The sequence below is a fragment of the Micrasema longulum genome, unplaced genomic scaffold, assembly GCF_059751315.1.
Source record: "Micrasema longulum isolate JH-2025_06_02 unplaced genomic scaffold, ASM5975131v1 h1tg000823l, whole genome shotgun sequence".
Taxonomy (NCBI): Eukaryota; Metazoa; Arthropoda; class Insecta; order Trichoptera; family Brachycentridae; genus Micrasema; species Micrasema longulum.
In genome coordinates, this window is record NW_028278015.1 from 228157 (window position 1) to 242944 (window position 14788).

At 33.9% G+C, this 14788-nt stretch overlaps 1 protein-coding gene across 4 annotated transcripts in view; it reads left to right on the forward strand.

Annotated features, from left to right (window-relative positions):
* LOC148278828 (uncharacterized) overlaps positions 1 to 14588 on the forward strand; it is a 47980-nt gene extending 33392 nt beyond the window's left edge. For 2 of the 4 annotated variants that reach the window (XM_088230846.1, XM_088230848.1), the window contains 6 exons: positions 3545 to 3650; positions 6516 to 6708; positions 8088 to 8373; positions 8982 to 9172; positions 11183 to 11395; positions 12103 to 14588. In XM_088230846.1, coding sequence (XP_088086972.1) covers positions 3545 to 3650; positions 6516 to 6708; positions 8088 to 8373; positions 8982 to 9172; positions 11183 to 11395; positions 12103 to 12327 — 1214 coding nt within the window. In that variant the 3' untranslated portion in view covers positions 12328 to 14588. The remainder of the gene's footprint in view (positions 1 to 3544; positions 3651 to 6515; positions 6709 to 8087; positions 8374 to 8981; positions 9173 to 11182; positions 11396 to 12102) is intronic. The other 2 variants (XM_088230847.1, XM_088230849.1) reach the window with 1 other exon arrangement.
* The last annotated feature ends 200 nt before the right edge of the window (positions 14589 to 14788 follow it).

The following is a 14788-nucleotide window of genomic DNA, read 5'->3' on the forward strand; positions in this document are numbered from 1 at the left end:
CTAAAACAAGTAGAGGAATTTGTGTATCTGGGAAGTATGTTCACTAGGGATGGAATGACTGAGAAAGATATTGAAAGGAGGGTGAGTGCCGGAAACAGAGTGAACGGTGCACTTAAATCGACCTTGGCAAATAAATGCTTGTCACAAGAGGCAAAATTGGCAGTTCAAAACGGAGTCCTGGTCCCGTCCCTGATGTATGGGAGCGAAGTATGGACTTGGAAAAACAGGGATGAAAGTAGGCTGAATGTTGTCGAAATGCGATCTCTCAGGCGAATGTGTGGTAAAACTATGTACGATAGATGCACAAATGTTGAGATCCGTGCATTATGTAAGGCTGAGACAAGCATTATCGACAAAATCAAGAAAGGAGCTCTGCGCTGGTTTGGACATGTAGAACGAATGAACAGCGAGAGAACGGCTAAGAATATTTACAATGCGAATGTTGATGGATGCTGAAATAGAGGAAGACCGAGAAAGACATGGCATGGCATGACCAAATCCAACAAATACTTAAAGATGGACATGTCAAAAGTCGGAATAATCGGCGCGCGTGCATGAGAAGATGTATGAATGTAGAGGAAGCGAGATCTGTATGCAAAGATAGAGTGTTGTGGCGTTCTATCCTCTCTGCCTACCCTTACGGGGAAACGGCGTGATGGTTTGTTTGTTTGTTGTTTGTTTTGAAATTCAAATATGTGATTGCGCAGCAGGATTATACGTCGCGAAACGTAAATATTTTGACATTTAATATTAGGGTTTCATGGATGTTCCATTGTGATCGCGAATTCGATAAACAACCATGATGCGAAATTGTTATCACGTCGCTTATTAACACGTCGATAGTTATTTGTGATTGAGCTACTGAAACGTAAGACCAATCACCCTATCTTGTAACAAATTATAGAGATACGCTGCATTTAATTCAACACTGCAGTGCCCTACTCACCATCGGGTGTGGATAAGGTTTGATGATCACGATGATCGTGATCTTCATTGCGTTTTACGAGTGACCTACTCGGTTAGGTACTTATCGTTTCTCGTTGTTCCAGACAAATTCTAATTTCAAATTGAAATTATTTATCCTGAACTCATACCATGTGTGTAGTCGTGGACATTGTTTTCTAGCAATAATTATAATACTGTATAAGACACGCGTATAAAACACTGAGGAATAATTAGAGATGACGCCTCATAGAACGAAACTTTGTAATTATTTATTTAACTTTTTGTAAATAATGTTATTTGTACATTGGCGGGCTTATTTCCAAATGGCAATTTCTTCCAACCAACCAATAAAATAAAAGTTTTTTTTTATAATTCAAGTTACAGAACATATTCAATAGAAAAAAAAATTAAAAAGCTAAAGATATATAAAAATAGAAATAAACGTATTTGTTTATAAATTACCTTAAATCAAAACTATTACTCAATGGGAAAAAGGAAAAAAGAGGAAAGAGGAAAAAGGAAAGGAGGAGAGATTAAGGAAGAGAAACGAGATGTTTCTTCAGACGCGTAGTAGACTAAAAAATACTGTCTATGCCAGTTCACTGTAAATTTAAAGCTGTATGTCGCGCCCTTTTACGATGCTTCATACTTTTATTTATTTTTTGCACCACAACAGGCCAGGAGGTTCGATAACAGAGGTGAATTACGTCACAGAACTCACAGGCTTGAGAAAATTCACATTTAATTTATGTCTTCTCACCGGGAATCGAACCTGGAACCTTCCGTGTGTGAGTCAAGCGTCTTGACCACTACACCATGGAGGCCGCCACATTTACTAAATACAAGTTAGCTTCCGGAACTTAGGTTGGATGGAACACAAGACGGGTGCTTATGTCTGCATATAGTGTAAACAAATAATATCATAATCGTCATTACTATTCCGCACATAATGGTGCATAGGGCACTGCATTGGTATACCAATCGCAGTGTATCTTGATCAATTTTGTCACATGAAGGTAAGGTGATCAGTCTTACGCTTCAGGTACCAATCCAGGGACTACTATTAAATATTCTAGCGTAAAAACACCCTTTTAAATAATCTTTCATATCAACCACGTCGGGAATCGAACCCAAGACCTCTTGAATGGTAGGCAAATGCCCTGACCATTACACCACGAGGCCGATAAAATGGTATGAAACAAATACATTATTTTACTCCAATAGCGAAATAATTCAGTCAGATGAATCTCATTGACAATCAATAAAGTTTTTTATTTATTCATTCACTGACTTATTTAGTCAATTTAATAACGTAAATACATTTTTTCTTTTTTTATATATATTTATATCAATTGATATAATATACAAATAAGCTAGGACAACAAATTTAAACAATGATTACCACCTCAAGACAAGAGATGGTCTATTTTAGTGATTGTTTAAATCTTAAAAGACTTACACCAAAGAAGTTCAGATCTTGTCTCAAATTTACATGCGACACAATCGGGACATTGGTAAATGCAAGCCATAGTTTGTGCTGGACTAATCAAGGAACACTAGGTTATTATTTCGCAACCAACAGATTGGAATATTGAATGGCAGTATACTATAAATCAACAAATGCAAGCATTGAAGAAATATGGATTCACAAACATAGGCAAAAGGGTGAACACAGTGTGTAAAGCCAGTGACAAAAGGCACAAGCTCTGTAAATGCATATACTTTAATTTCCTTATCTTGAATGTTCTCTGTCTCTGTTGTAATATGTCAAAAATGCAAAATATTTCATGAATGTTTGAAATAGAGCAGCAATACACTTTTTCTCTCTATTATTTTTATTTGATACACTTGTAGTGCATAATCTATCTTACTTTAATTTGTACGTCATAAGGACTTTTTTAAAATAACAGACACTGGATGTATTTTTGAAGACGAATACTAACATATTTTGTTTGTATTGCATTGCAACCATTTAATACACATTAAGGTAAAACAGTACCTAATTATAGTAAAACACTAATTATCCGGATGAATTTATGCCATTTTTTTTTTAAGTCGAGCAAAGTTGATTGTACAATTAAATTTAAATTAAAAACTTCTCCTTTATTTTTTATTTCCTGATAAAGATCTGGATATTTGGCAATCCGGATGACTGTGAGTTCGGATAAACGGAGTTCAGAGTTCTACTGTATGTATAAAATAGAAAAATTAGAATAAGTTTATTGTCTGTGTTTTATTAACATTTATAAATTTTACTCATTTGTGAATAACAAGGTAATAATATCGCGAAGATTTGAAACTGGTTATTGGCTCCTCAATCATAAGTTAATAATTGGTTTTCGGATAAAATATAACAAAGAATAACCAGTTTATTTGATATATTTCGTGAAACTCCAACTAGACAATGAAGTCAATTAAGATCGTTTGTTTTTAATTAGTCGTTTCCTGATGATACGTACTAAACTTGAATGCGCCACTGTTGCGTATGTACGTGCGTCGCGTATGAAGTTTGCATAGACAATAAGCTTACGGATTTTTCGCTGTCATGGCGGCGTTGTGTCCAAAGTTATTCCATTTAAAATGACATCACACGATAATGATATGGCAGGTGTACGCGCTGATGGAGTGCAGCAGCAACAGAACAAACTGAATGTCCACGCTAAAGAGTTCACAATGTCCAAGTACAACGATTTGCAGAATTCCAGGTGAGTTTTTCCTACTTGATTTTCAACTGTTTTCATATGCTTATAATATAAAACATGCAAATGATGTAAACCACCAAATAGCAAGACACCTATCATTTTATACTTTGCTGTTTTCCTGCACTAACCCTTTATTAAAGTCCATTAAAAATAATTAACGTTGTGTCGATCGTATTTTCTGTTGAAAATTTGTTAATAAAATACGTGTTTTTTTACATATTGTTTATTCAATTGCGTGATCTAAATATATTTTATATTACTTGTCCAACTTCCAACATTTGCTCTTGAAAAATATTAAGATTTTCTTATAGATATCATTTTGAAAATGTTTTTTTTATGATAACGAATTTTTAAATTTACCGCTCAAATTTCATTTTGTTCATACCCCGTAATATTTTAGCTTGTGCTTTCAAGAAATGTCAATAGAGCGACTTTTGGTGAATTTTCGTATTTCGTTTTACCTAAAGTCAACATTCTGAATTATTAAATAATCATCAGTTTTCTGGACAGAATCACAACAGAATAAAAGTTTTTGCTGATTAAATGAGTCGCTCTTAATATTTAGAGTCAAATTCGCTACTTCAATAAAAGTAAGTTCATGGAAACGAAACAAGGTATAATTTTTTCAGCCTTTTGAATGTTTTCCTGGCTCCTGCCTGCGTGACATTTAAAAATATTACTAAAACAAATTAACATAAAAACTAAAACCCTAATTATGTATTTAAAATATCGGCTATTTATGGAATAAATGTAGTTGAGAATATTTTAATATCAACTTGTTCCCTTATTATCACAACAAAAAAAGTATTTTAAAATTAAATTTTTTGGAGAAAAAATATCATTTTTGTTATAAAGGATAATATTTACATTCTCCATCTCTGTTTAAATATCTGTCAATATCAATTGACTACCCAGAGCAGTCATGGGGAATCTTTTTCTGGTCTGGGCCAGATTACCAATTTTCCTCTAAGTTGCTTGCCAGAATATTAGAATAACCATCCACAAATACAAAACATGTTTTAAATATGTTGTGGTAGTCAGCGAACGCCGTTTAAAAATTAATCACAGTAACTAAAAAGACATAATATGATGTACTCTGGATTGAAATAATTTTCATTAAGAATAACTGCAGCCTAGTCCGGGTAAAATTCTACCAACGTTACCCATACTGATGCACTTTGGATTTAAATTATTCCGATGTTCCAAATGCAATTGTTTATTTTCTCTACAATCGGAACGGATAAAAGCTCTTATCTTGTTAATAATGAATATGACATGATATCTTTTGATGATAATAATAAAGGATAATTTATTAAGAACAATTTTCGTGAAAAATCGCCTCAAGATCGCTGATAATTATTATTCATCTAGGTATTATAGGGAAAAAAACTTCAATAAGTAACACGCAAGTTTAATGTTTTAAGCTTATGAACTGATTTTGGTATGATCAAAATTTCACATTTCCACTGGCCGGATTGAAACATCCCACAAGCCGGAGGTTGCCTACATGTTGCCTAGAAGGTTAATTATTGGTTAAATTCAGTACTTGCTAATTGAATTTCACATACTCCTTACTCAGAATATTGTTGATTCCTTTTATATACACACACATTATTCTTTTTCTTGAAAATGGGGGTCAGTGCTATAAAAGTAAATAAGTTCTCGTCCTCCAAGCCCAGGTCTTTGAAGTGTGGAGGGCGGGTGTTTTCATTTGGCTAAATACCCCCCTTTCAAGCCCTGATCCATAACGTATCAGGCTATTAATTAGGTAGGGGACGAGCTCTCCAACGTCTTCAGGTCAGTCCCCCCCAGAACCCACATTTAGAAGTTTCAGGAAGTTTCTTTCTAGCAAGAAATTTATTTAATCTGCAGTGCCCTGTTGGGGCTCTAGTGATGACCCTCATTTGATTCTGGTTCATTAGTTTGAAAACAAACTTTTGCGAGTACTCCTATATTATATACTAGCTTTTACCCGGCTTCGCTCACGTGGTAAAAGGGAGAAATTATTTAGGTAATTAAATAGTTGTGTTGTTTATCAATAAGAATTTTCCTGATGGAATGATATATTTTATGATAATTAATTTATTTATTTATTTACATACATTAGTTTACTGCACATTATTTGAAACATAAGTCTCAACTCCATGGGGCTAAAAGTCCTGTGTTGAGATGGGATGACCCAGACACATAAGTATATCACCACAAATATAGGATCAGAAACACATTAGAAAAAAAAAAAAAAATTATATGGCATATCAATATGGTAAACGATAAACTCAAACATTCGGAAAATCATCAAGGAGTTTCCCATTCAAATCTCCCTTTTGAAAGAAGCTCGGTCTTCCAACTAGTGCTATGAAAAAAATACAATGATTCATTAGTCTATGATGACGTAGCATCGTTATTTTGTTCACAAATCCAAAAAACTACTAGAAAACCAAAACAAAAATCAAATCAAGCTAACTATAGAAAAATCAAGTTAATTTTAGAAATTTAAAGAATTAATTTCAATTTTACTCTTTTTGACATTCCACCTTACTGCCTATTCATTTTCAAATAATGTTGCTCATTGTTGATATATGTATGTATATATTTTTTATTCAGGATGTAAAATAAGTATCCTATCTTACTTTTCACCTCTCCGGTTATCCCTGTGCAAATTATATATCAATCGGTCGCTCCGTTGCGAGAAGGAAACACGAACAAACAAACACGCTTTTGCATTTATAGTATTAGTATGGATACACATATGATACATACACAGTGCAAAACAGCCTTTCGTGGTTTTGGTTTTAAAAATATCACACAACTGTACTATCAATTTGCCTAAACAAAACAGTAATTTAAAAAAATATGAAATGTTTCCAGATCGAATATGAACATCAACCACTTGTACCCTGGCGGCAATCTCCAGCACTCCAAGTCCTCGGGAAACATCCTGCAGCAGCTCATGGGGGCCGGCAGAGGAGCCGGCGCTCCGCAGCTACCCGCCCTGTACCCGCACCACCACCACCCTGTACTGCCGCTGCTCACCTCCGCCTCTTCATCCAACATACTGCATGTAAGTCCATAATCTGTTTAATTCATTAGTTTATAGCAGTATAAGTTAGTATAGTGTAGTAATCGGCTCAAAATTACATACAATGATTGGGAATTTAGAGACGATCTCATGTTTTTGTATTTGATCAACATCATTAGACAAAAGAGGGGTAATCACTCAAACCAATATTGAATAAACTGCTCCACAAATGTATAGTTTATGTTATGTTTTTGTTATTTTATTGTTCGTTTTATAATATAATAATTCAATTCAATTCATTTATTTAAAAAATAACACGTACATAACAAACTAAAATTTAAGCGATACATATTATAAAAAGAAAAAAAATACATTAAAGAGACTTTTGTCAAAGTAGTAGGAGAATCCTGCTCCGGAAAACCCCTTCGGATACATGGAACAGATCAACATCCAGAGCAATGTTGTTCAGCATAGCTGTAGCCCTTCCAACAGGCATAACCATCGGCAGGTTGGTCCTGTATTTCGGAATATGAAACAATCTATGCTGATGCTAGCTTAGGTAATTATCAGGAACATACAAACCAATGCTCGTCATAATCTCAGGATTATCAACCATACCGCGCAACAATCGCAACATAATATAGGTGTACATAAATGAAATATAAACTTAAATATGTATTGTTTAAAATTTGAATTGAACTTGAAACTGAAAATTTAGTTAAGTATCTCTGTATCTTATAGTCTTCTTTGTTTATTCTCACATGTAAAAATATTTAAAGTGTCCTCGGCACAGGTTAACTCAGTGAGGTCACATTATTTTACTATTAATCTTTGTTTATAATGGAAAAAAATTAATGAATAAATAAATAATAGGCCATTTTTGATACATCGTATAAATAAAAGAAAAAGCTGGTAAATTTCACTCTCTTGTCAGATGCTGATAATGAAAGATTTCATATTTATTTATTTTATAAATTTATTGCATAAAATTAGTATACATATTTAATAACAGGGAATCTATATAAAACTAATTGATATAAAATGAAAACGGAGTCTTCTCTGTTTATGATAGTCTCCATCTTACATGGCTCAGCCTGTTCTAACTTGTATTTTAGAATGAGTAAAATTGATGTGCTTAGATTTTCAGTCACTGTTATCTTTTTTGGGTGATTCCGTGTAAGTTGGATTCATTCTGACGTTTCGGCTACCATTGCAAGAGCCATCTTCAGTGCAAACCATGCGTTTTGTAGAAAAAATATGTGTTTATGTACTAGTAAATTGTACCATGTCGCAGTCGGCAATAGGCTCATTCCGTATCATTTTTGTAGTATGTATTGCCGGGAACCATGTTGAAATAAAACCAAAAAAAAGAAGATGATTGATTTTTTCCTTTTTTCTAATATTAGAATATATTTTGTCAGCCACCTCCGCGTGTCCACTTCAAGCTCCAGCCTCAGCAGATGAACACCATCCCTCTCACCCCGCTGGTGCACGACAAGAAGAGGTCCCCGCCGGCGGGGCCAGGGCTGGGGGCGGTAGCGGTGCGGGGTCGCACCCCCGCGCCGCTGGGGCTCAAGCGCTCCAAGAGCCTCACGGCCTCGGACACGCTGGCCAGCGGCATGGCGGCCCTCGGGCTGACAGCCGACGCCACAGACCTCGGTACCTTTCCGCAGGAGGTGCAGGAGAACCTCGACAAAGCTACCAAAGGTACAATTTACATTTCTATTTAGATTGGAGAATTTACAAAATAATTCCTTGGTCTTATAGAGTCTGGGTTACATCACTATTTTATTTAATATATGTACTTTGTAATAAAAAAAAATATGAAAAATATTTTTTAATGTTTAAGTATTATATTAGTAAGTTTATTTATCCTTAAAACTCCTTGGATTTATTGACAGAAGCACAACTGACTTCAGTTCCCTAGTTTGCCCGCACCTAGAGTATTCCTCTGTTATCCGGTCGCCATATTATGATGTTCACATCAAAAATATGCCCAGAGTTCTTAGGTCTGCCAACAAACATACCAGTCTTGATTTCTTTGATAACAAGTTGTCTTCTTTCAAACGATCACTGAATCAAATTCAATTATAAACACCTCTCGCCCGTTTCCACTCCCACCAAGCCAATATATACCATTGTGTCTTTCTACTTTCTTTATAATAATTTTCTATGCATAAATGTGTCCTTAAAAATGCCCATTGGGCGTATAAATAAATAAATAAATAAAAGAAGAAATACTCAAAATATTTCTAATAACACTATTGATTCACCCATCTTGAATGTTTTCAACTAATAATAATGAAACCTTGTAGATCCCAACCAACTGCCAGCCCGCGTGCTGATGGAACTGGTTGGGCACGTACTGCGTCGCGCGGTGGAGAGCCCCCGCTACGCCCTGCCCGCCGCTCGCGCCTGCCTCTCCATCATCGAGCTGGAGCGCACGCACACCTTCCTGGAGTCGCTGCTCAACACCTGCCAGCAGTGGTACCAGGACAGGGATAAGGTATAAACAATTTATTTGAATGATGTACGTGTTTTCAATTATTTAAGAATTGTTCGAGTGTATTGATCTAATATGTTTGTTTCTCTCTCAGAGTAATAATGCGTAACCTAGAGAGGAGCCTAAACGTAGGAAAACCATTCTATGACTATTGGATATTAAGTTAGCTACAGTTCGCAGCAAAACAATGGGCCGTACTCAGGTCGAGAATTACTAAATGGATATTAATTTGCATTGTAATTTCTTTTAACTATGTATTTATCATTGCAGGGTTATTCCAATCCATTTTTCTATAATTCCCCTATATTTATTTTATAAAACTGAAAATACATATTTGTGTTTATTTATTTATTCATTTTATTCACAATATATTTATTGAGACATAAATCCCAACTCCATTGAACCAAAGTCCTGTGTTGAGTATGTTTGTTTGTCCATCACATCTACGAAACGGCGAGTCATAGCGGCCTGAAATTTGGACGCGTCATTTAGATGCGATTTCAAGGTTAACGTTTCTATTTTCAAGTAAAATTTTTATCGACTTCTACTCGATAAAAACTCAATCTTTATATGGATGCCTGCTGCGGTCCCGACATATTGCCAATAACCAACAGTAAACATACATTAATTCACAAATTTATCCCCTAAATTGCGAAAAAATAGTATCTATGTTGATACAAGGAAAGTTTTTAAGCGACATAATACACGTGTCGGGACAATAAATGCCAAAAATCAATGTAAATCGTGGGAAAATATTCAGAATTAATTACCTGTGAAAACTGACTCCTTTAACAGCTTTGACGCTCCTACTGCTGCAACCAAACATACTGCAATTCACCATAGTCGATTTTTATTTATTTTAACGTAAATATCCAGGTTATTTACAAAAAAAGCCAAGAACAGCTACAAAAGCATCCAATTGAACCGTTATGTTTATGTTGTCAAATAAAACAAAATGGCCATCAATTGGTTGCTAACCAACAAACCAACATCGCTTGCGTTCTATGAAACATAGTAATAGGGCTTCTCTTTAGGTTACGCATTATTACTCTGAGGTTTCTTTTGAAAAAAACATTGAGTATAATTTTTAATCCGGTAAATAGGCTAATGGTGCAGTGCCAATTTTACCATTTTAAAAATATATTCCTTTAAACTGATTTCTGGAAGTATATACAATCCAAATATACTGAAAGAGATCAGTTTGTATGTTCCTAATGACTGTACTAGAGCGAGATTTTAAGCACTGTTTTACGCACCCAGAAGTCGTACGAATGCATATCTAAATTCACCTTTTAATAGGGCAATTCACTTGCTGAATATAGCTTTTGCACAAATATCAACATATTATTCTGCAAATATCGGCAGTTTAGCAGCTATCTACTTTCTATTCACTAACTTGTCATTCGTATTTTTATTTTATCCGATTATTTAATGGATTAAACAACTTAAAAGGTAATTTTGTTTACAATTATCACACAAATAGATATGTTTTTTTTGCATATCAAAAGAATGAAATGAGTCGAAGTCCTTTTGACACATTTTTTTAAAAGTACTTAATATAACATAAATCAATCTGTGACATCGGCCTTTTAATTTGAAGGGTACAGGATATAAAGGATGAATGTCAAAAAAAGGAAATTTGAAATAGAACGTTTTTGAGTTTTCAAACCTCGTGGACATTACACACATAAAAATTTACATCCATCCTTTACATCCTATACCCTTCATTTGTAATGACACTTGCACTCATATGTAAATGAAAATTATGAACTTGCACATATGTACACATATGTAAATAATAAAAAAACATGTATTTCCAATAGATGCTTTTCTATTTTCATTTATTTAAGTGGCCTCTGTGGTGTAGTGGCTAAAAAATTTGATAAAATTAGGTTCGATTCCCAGTCAGAAGGAAAATATATGTTTAAAAATAATTATTCACAAATATTTTTATGGATACATATAAATGTAAATATGTACTTGCACGTATTGACATAGAATTTTCCTTGGCAGCTCCTAAATATTATGATCGGGGGCGGTCGTCCGCGCCTGATGGCCTTCATCTCGCTGCTGCTGGAGCTGTTCTGTCAGCTGCGACGCCGCGGGCCTACTACAGGTCCCGCGGGCGCAGCGGGGGCCATCTCGCCGCCCGCACGCTCGCTGCTCACGCTCATCTGCCGATGCTGCGAGGAGTGCATCCGGGCCCCCGTGCCCTCCGCATCTGATGTAAATATATGTTGTTATTCTACACAAGGGCAATATTAAGTGGATATGCGCTCTGACTTTTCTTACAATAAACACAAAAAAAAATACCAACAGGGCATGGCCCGTGTGTGGATACATTTTATTTTTAATTTAAATAAAGGCTACTGGAAGAATACGATAGATATGAAAAGTGAAAAATAATTGCTAATATTATTAGAATACAATTTTTTTGCCAATAAAAATTAGAAAATTATAGTAAAAGTATATGCTATTTATTCTTAAAAAAATAAGCTATTTAAATTTCCTTTTTTTTATTTCATATCGACGCTGGGAAGGCTATTTACTTTAAGCAACATTTTGCAAACTTTACAGGAGAGCCATTTAATAATTTAAAAAAATTATATCTCATAAATTATACCTCCATTCAGAACATCGTCTATAGGGTAAATCATATTTTAATGTGTATTCCCTTATTTATTGAAAATATTTTAGAAGTCCCGTGTCGTTTAATGTAATAAGTTCTGTCGTTATAAAACTGCGATGTTGCTTAAAGTAAATAGCCTTTCCAGCGTCAATATATGTTTATAAATGTAATTTCTTCATTATATTTGCCTTAAATTTTTGTGTTTAAAAAAAAACTTCTCAGGCATGTATATTATGTTAAATAAAATAATAGAATTATAAAAAAAAAATACTAAATTATTTTATGACCTGTTTTGTATTTCCAGACCGAAAATTTGTTCTTTGTGCTGACCTTCATTGGGCGCGACCTGGAGACCCAACTACCGGCGGACCTTGAGAAGCTGCTGTCCGCGGTGCGAGACGCCTTTCTCAACGCCTCTGCCGCCGCCCCCTCCGTGTCCCGCACGCTACTGCAGCTAATCGAGCTCCACGCCTCGCACTGGCAACTCCCGGGAGGCGCCGTACTCTACTACTACCCCTCTACCAAGTGAACGTACGACACATCGCCGAGCCGACATAGACTCATTCGCACTGGAATTTCTGTTTCCGTCTAAACAAAATATGTATCAAGTCGTCGTTTCAATGCCAAAATCACCAAATACATAATTTCAAGATGATTGCGTCAAAGCTTAAAACTTGTGTCTTTGCATTGGTATTCAATTAAAGTATATCAGTGATTATTTGTAAAATATACATAAAAACAAGATGATCATTTATTTTATTGGCTGCTTTAAGTATATACTCCGTTTATACAACTCAAAACTCCCCTAAAGTGTGAATTTGTGATATGGGCATTGACTCAGCGAAGTGAGTTTAATTATGACGAGACAATTTGAGTATTTTTTACTTCAAATTTTCTTTGGCGACGACTGCGTATTTATAATTGCATCTTCTCAAACTGTTGATTTAACTGATGCTGAGGTTTGGTTTCGAAACTGAATATTAATGCTCAAAGGCTAGTTCCAGAATGAAATATTTCTTGTTTGATCTTAAGTGAACTCGGATATTTTTTTGTGCGAACCCATCCTTCAAATTCTTCACTATGTTCGTTGATTCGACATACTTTTTGTTCATGTTGGTCTGTGACGGTTGTAGTATATAGACTCATTCCATCAAAGGGCATTTTGATGCTGCTGATAATAGGAAAAATTGGTTATGCCTTTGCGACTAAATTCTTGTGGATTTGAGGAATGCTTATTTTGAAAAGTATTTTTTAAATTTATTTCTCCCGATCGCATAATCAATTGAAGCCTGCCAAAACGCGAATCTTAAAAGATCTACATATCCGCATCGTGTAAAAATAGTTGATAAACTTCTCAACTAATTTCTTCCAAAATGGATAATTTTTGTTCACTTTGTTTCATTCATCAAAATGAATATTTTTTACTGTCGTTCTGGAAACAGCAGCTTACAAAGAACTGTGTACATGCGTAAACAAGTAATGCATTTATGTTTCGTACAGACCATACAAGTATGCACTTAAATTTAATTAGTTTACCTGAGCATTATACATACAGTATTTCTATCTTTTCAAATAATAGTATTTTATGGTTTATTTATGAGAGTTTTAAAACAAATGTTAGTTATTTGGATTTAGAATGTACATCTAGTGGAGGAAAAAAACAGAAAATAGAGGAAATTTAATGTTTCTGTAAATAAAACTCAATATTTATTAACCATATTAAACATGTATGCATATTATATCCTTCTACTAAAGGTTTTGGTACAAAGATGACATCTTTTAACCAAGAATCTCAGTTCAAGTGATGCCATAATGGAAGCTTCCTGTTTTAAAACTGTAAGATATTAAATTATTGTATTTATTGTTTCCTTGAATTATATATGTAATTCAGTAGGTACATTGTTGCATTGATATATATGTTTAAAATTCAATGTGACAGGCTTTATAGTGTTTATACAATATATATTATTGTGTGCGTGTTACTTTGATCATAATATAAGAAATAATATTAATAAGTAATATTAATAACAACCCTTCTCTCGAGTCCATATAATTAAAACATGTATATCGTTTGTAATACAACTGCGTTTGTAATTGTTATAAATTTGACTTATTCCTAAATAAGGTAATGGTGCTGTGAACATTTCATACTAAATATAGAACCCTTTGATTATAAGACTTATTGTAAGCGTCCGATTTAGAACTATGTTGTTCTAATAACGACGCACTGTTTCATTTTGTATTTTGAAGAATGCTTGTAAAAATATTTAAGTAAGATAAATTATATTTGGACCAATTCTTACTGATCATAAATTTACTGTTTGTGCCTTTATATGTGATCAATGTATCTATTTGGTTGTAAAAACACATTTCAATAATGTGTATTTTTTTTTACATAACAGTTTGTTTTAAAATAACACGTAGATATTTAATATGCGTAGCGATTATTTATAGTAAATATTATTCATTCAAACCATTTAACCAAATTATGAATATATTGTTCGCTAAAAAACAACTTACTCGAAATAAGATTTAAACTTTTATTCTCAACTAACCAAATAATATAATTACAATATTTCTTGTAATTAGAAAAAAGACTTAACAGATGGATAATTAAGCTGCTTATAATGTTGTTGTTTTAACATCAATGTGTAATAAAATAAAAGAATGATTAAAAAAGCTTAATGTGCCAAATTATATATTTATTTAAGTAGTTAATATAATTCTGTTTATTTAGTAGTGGAAATGATTGTCATTTTTTGTATCCAAATAAAGTATAATTGCTCACAAGTTTGTCATTTGAAAGTAATCCCCATCTTATCTCTCAAATAGTAATATAATTACTTATTCATCACCAAACACCATGCGTGAGCGATTTATGTTACAACGGAGATGAAGAACATTCTTCAGGAGGTAACATTTACCATTCTGCCTATTACTTCAATTCTTCCATGTGCTTTCAGACTATAGAGGAAGACAGAAAATAACAA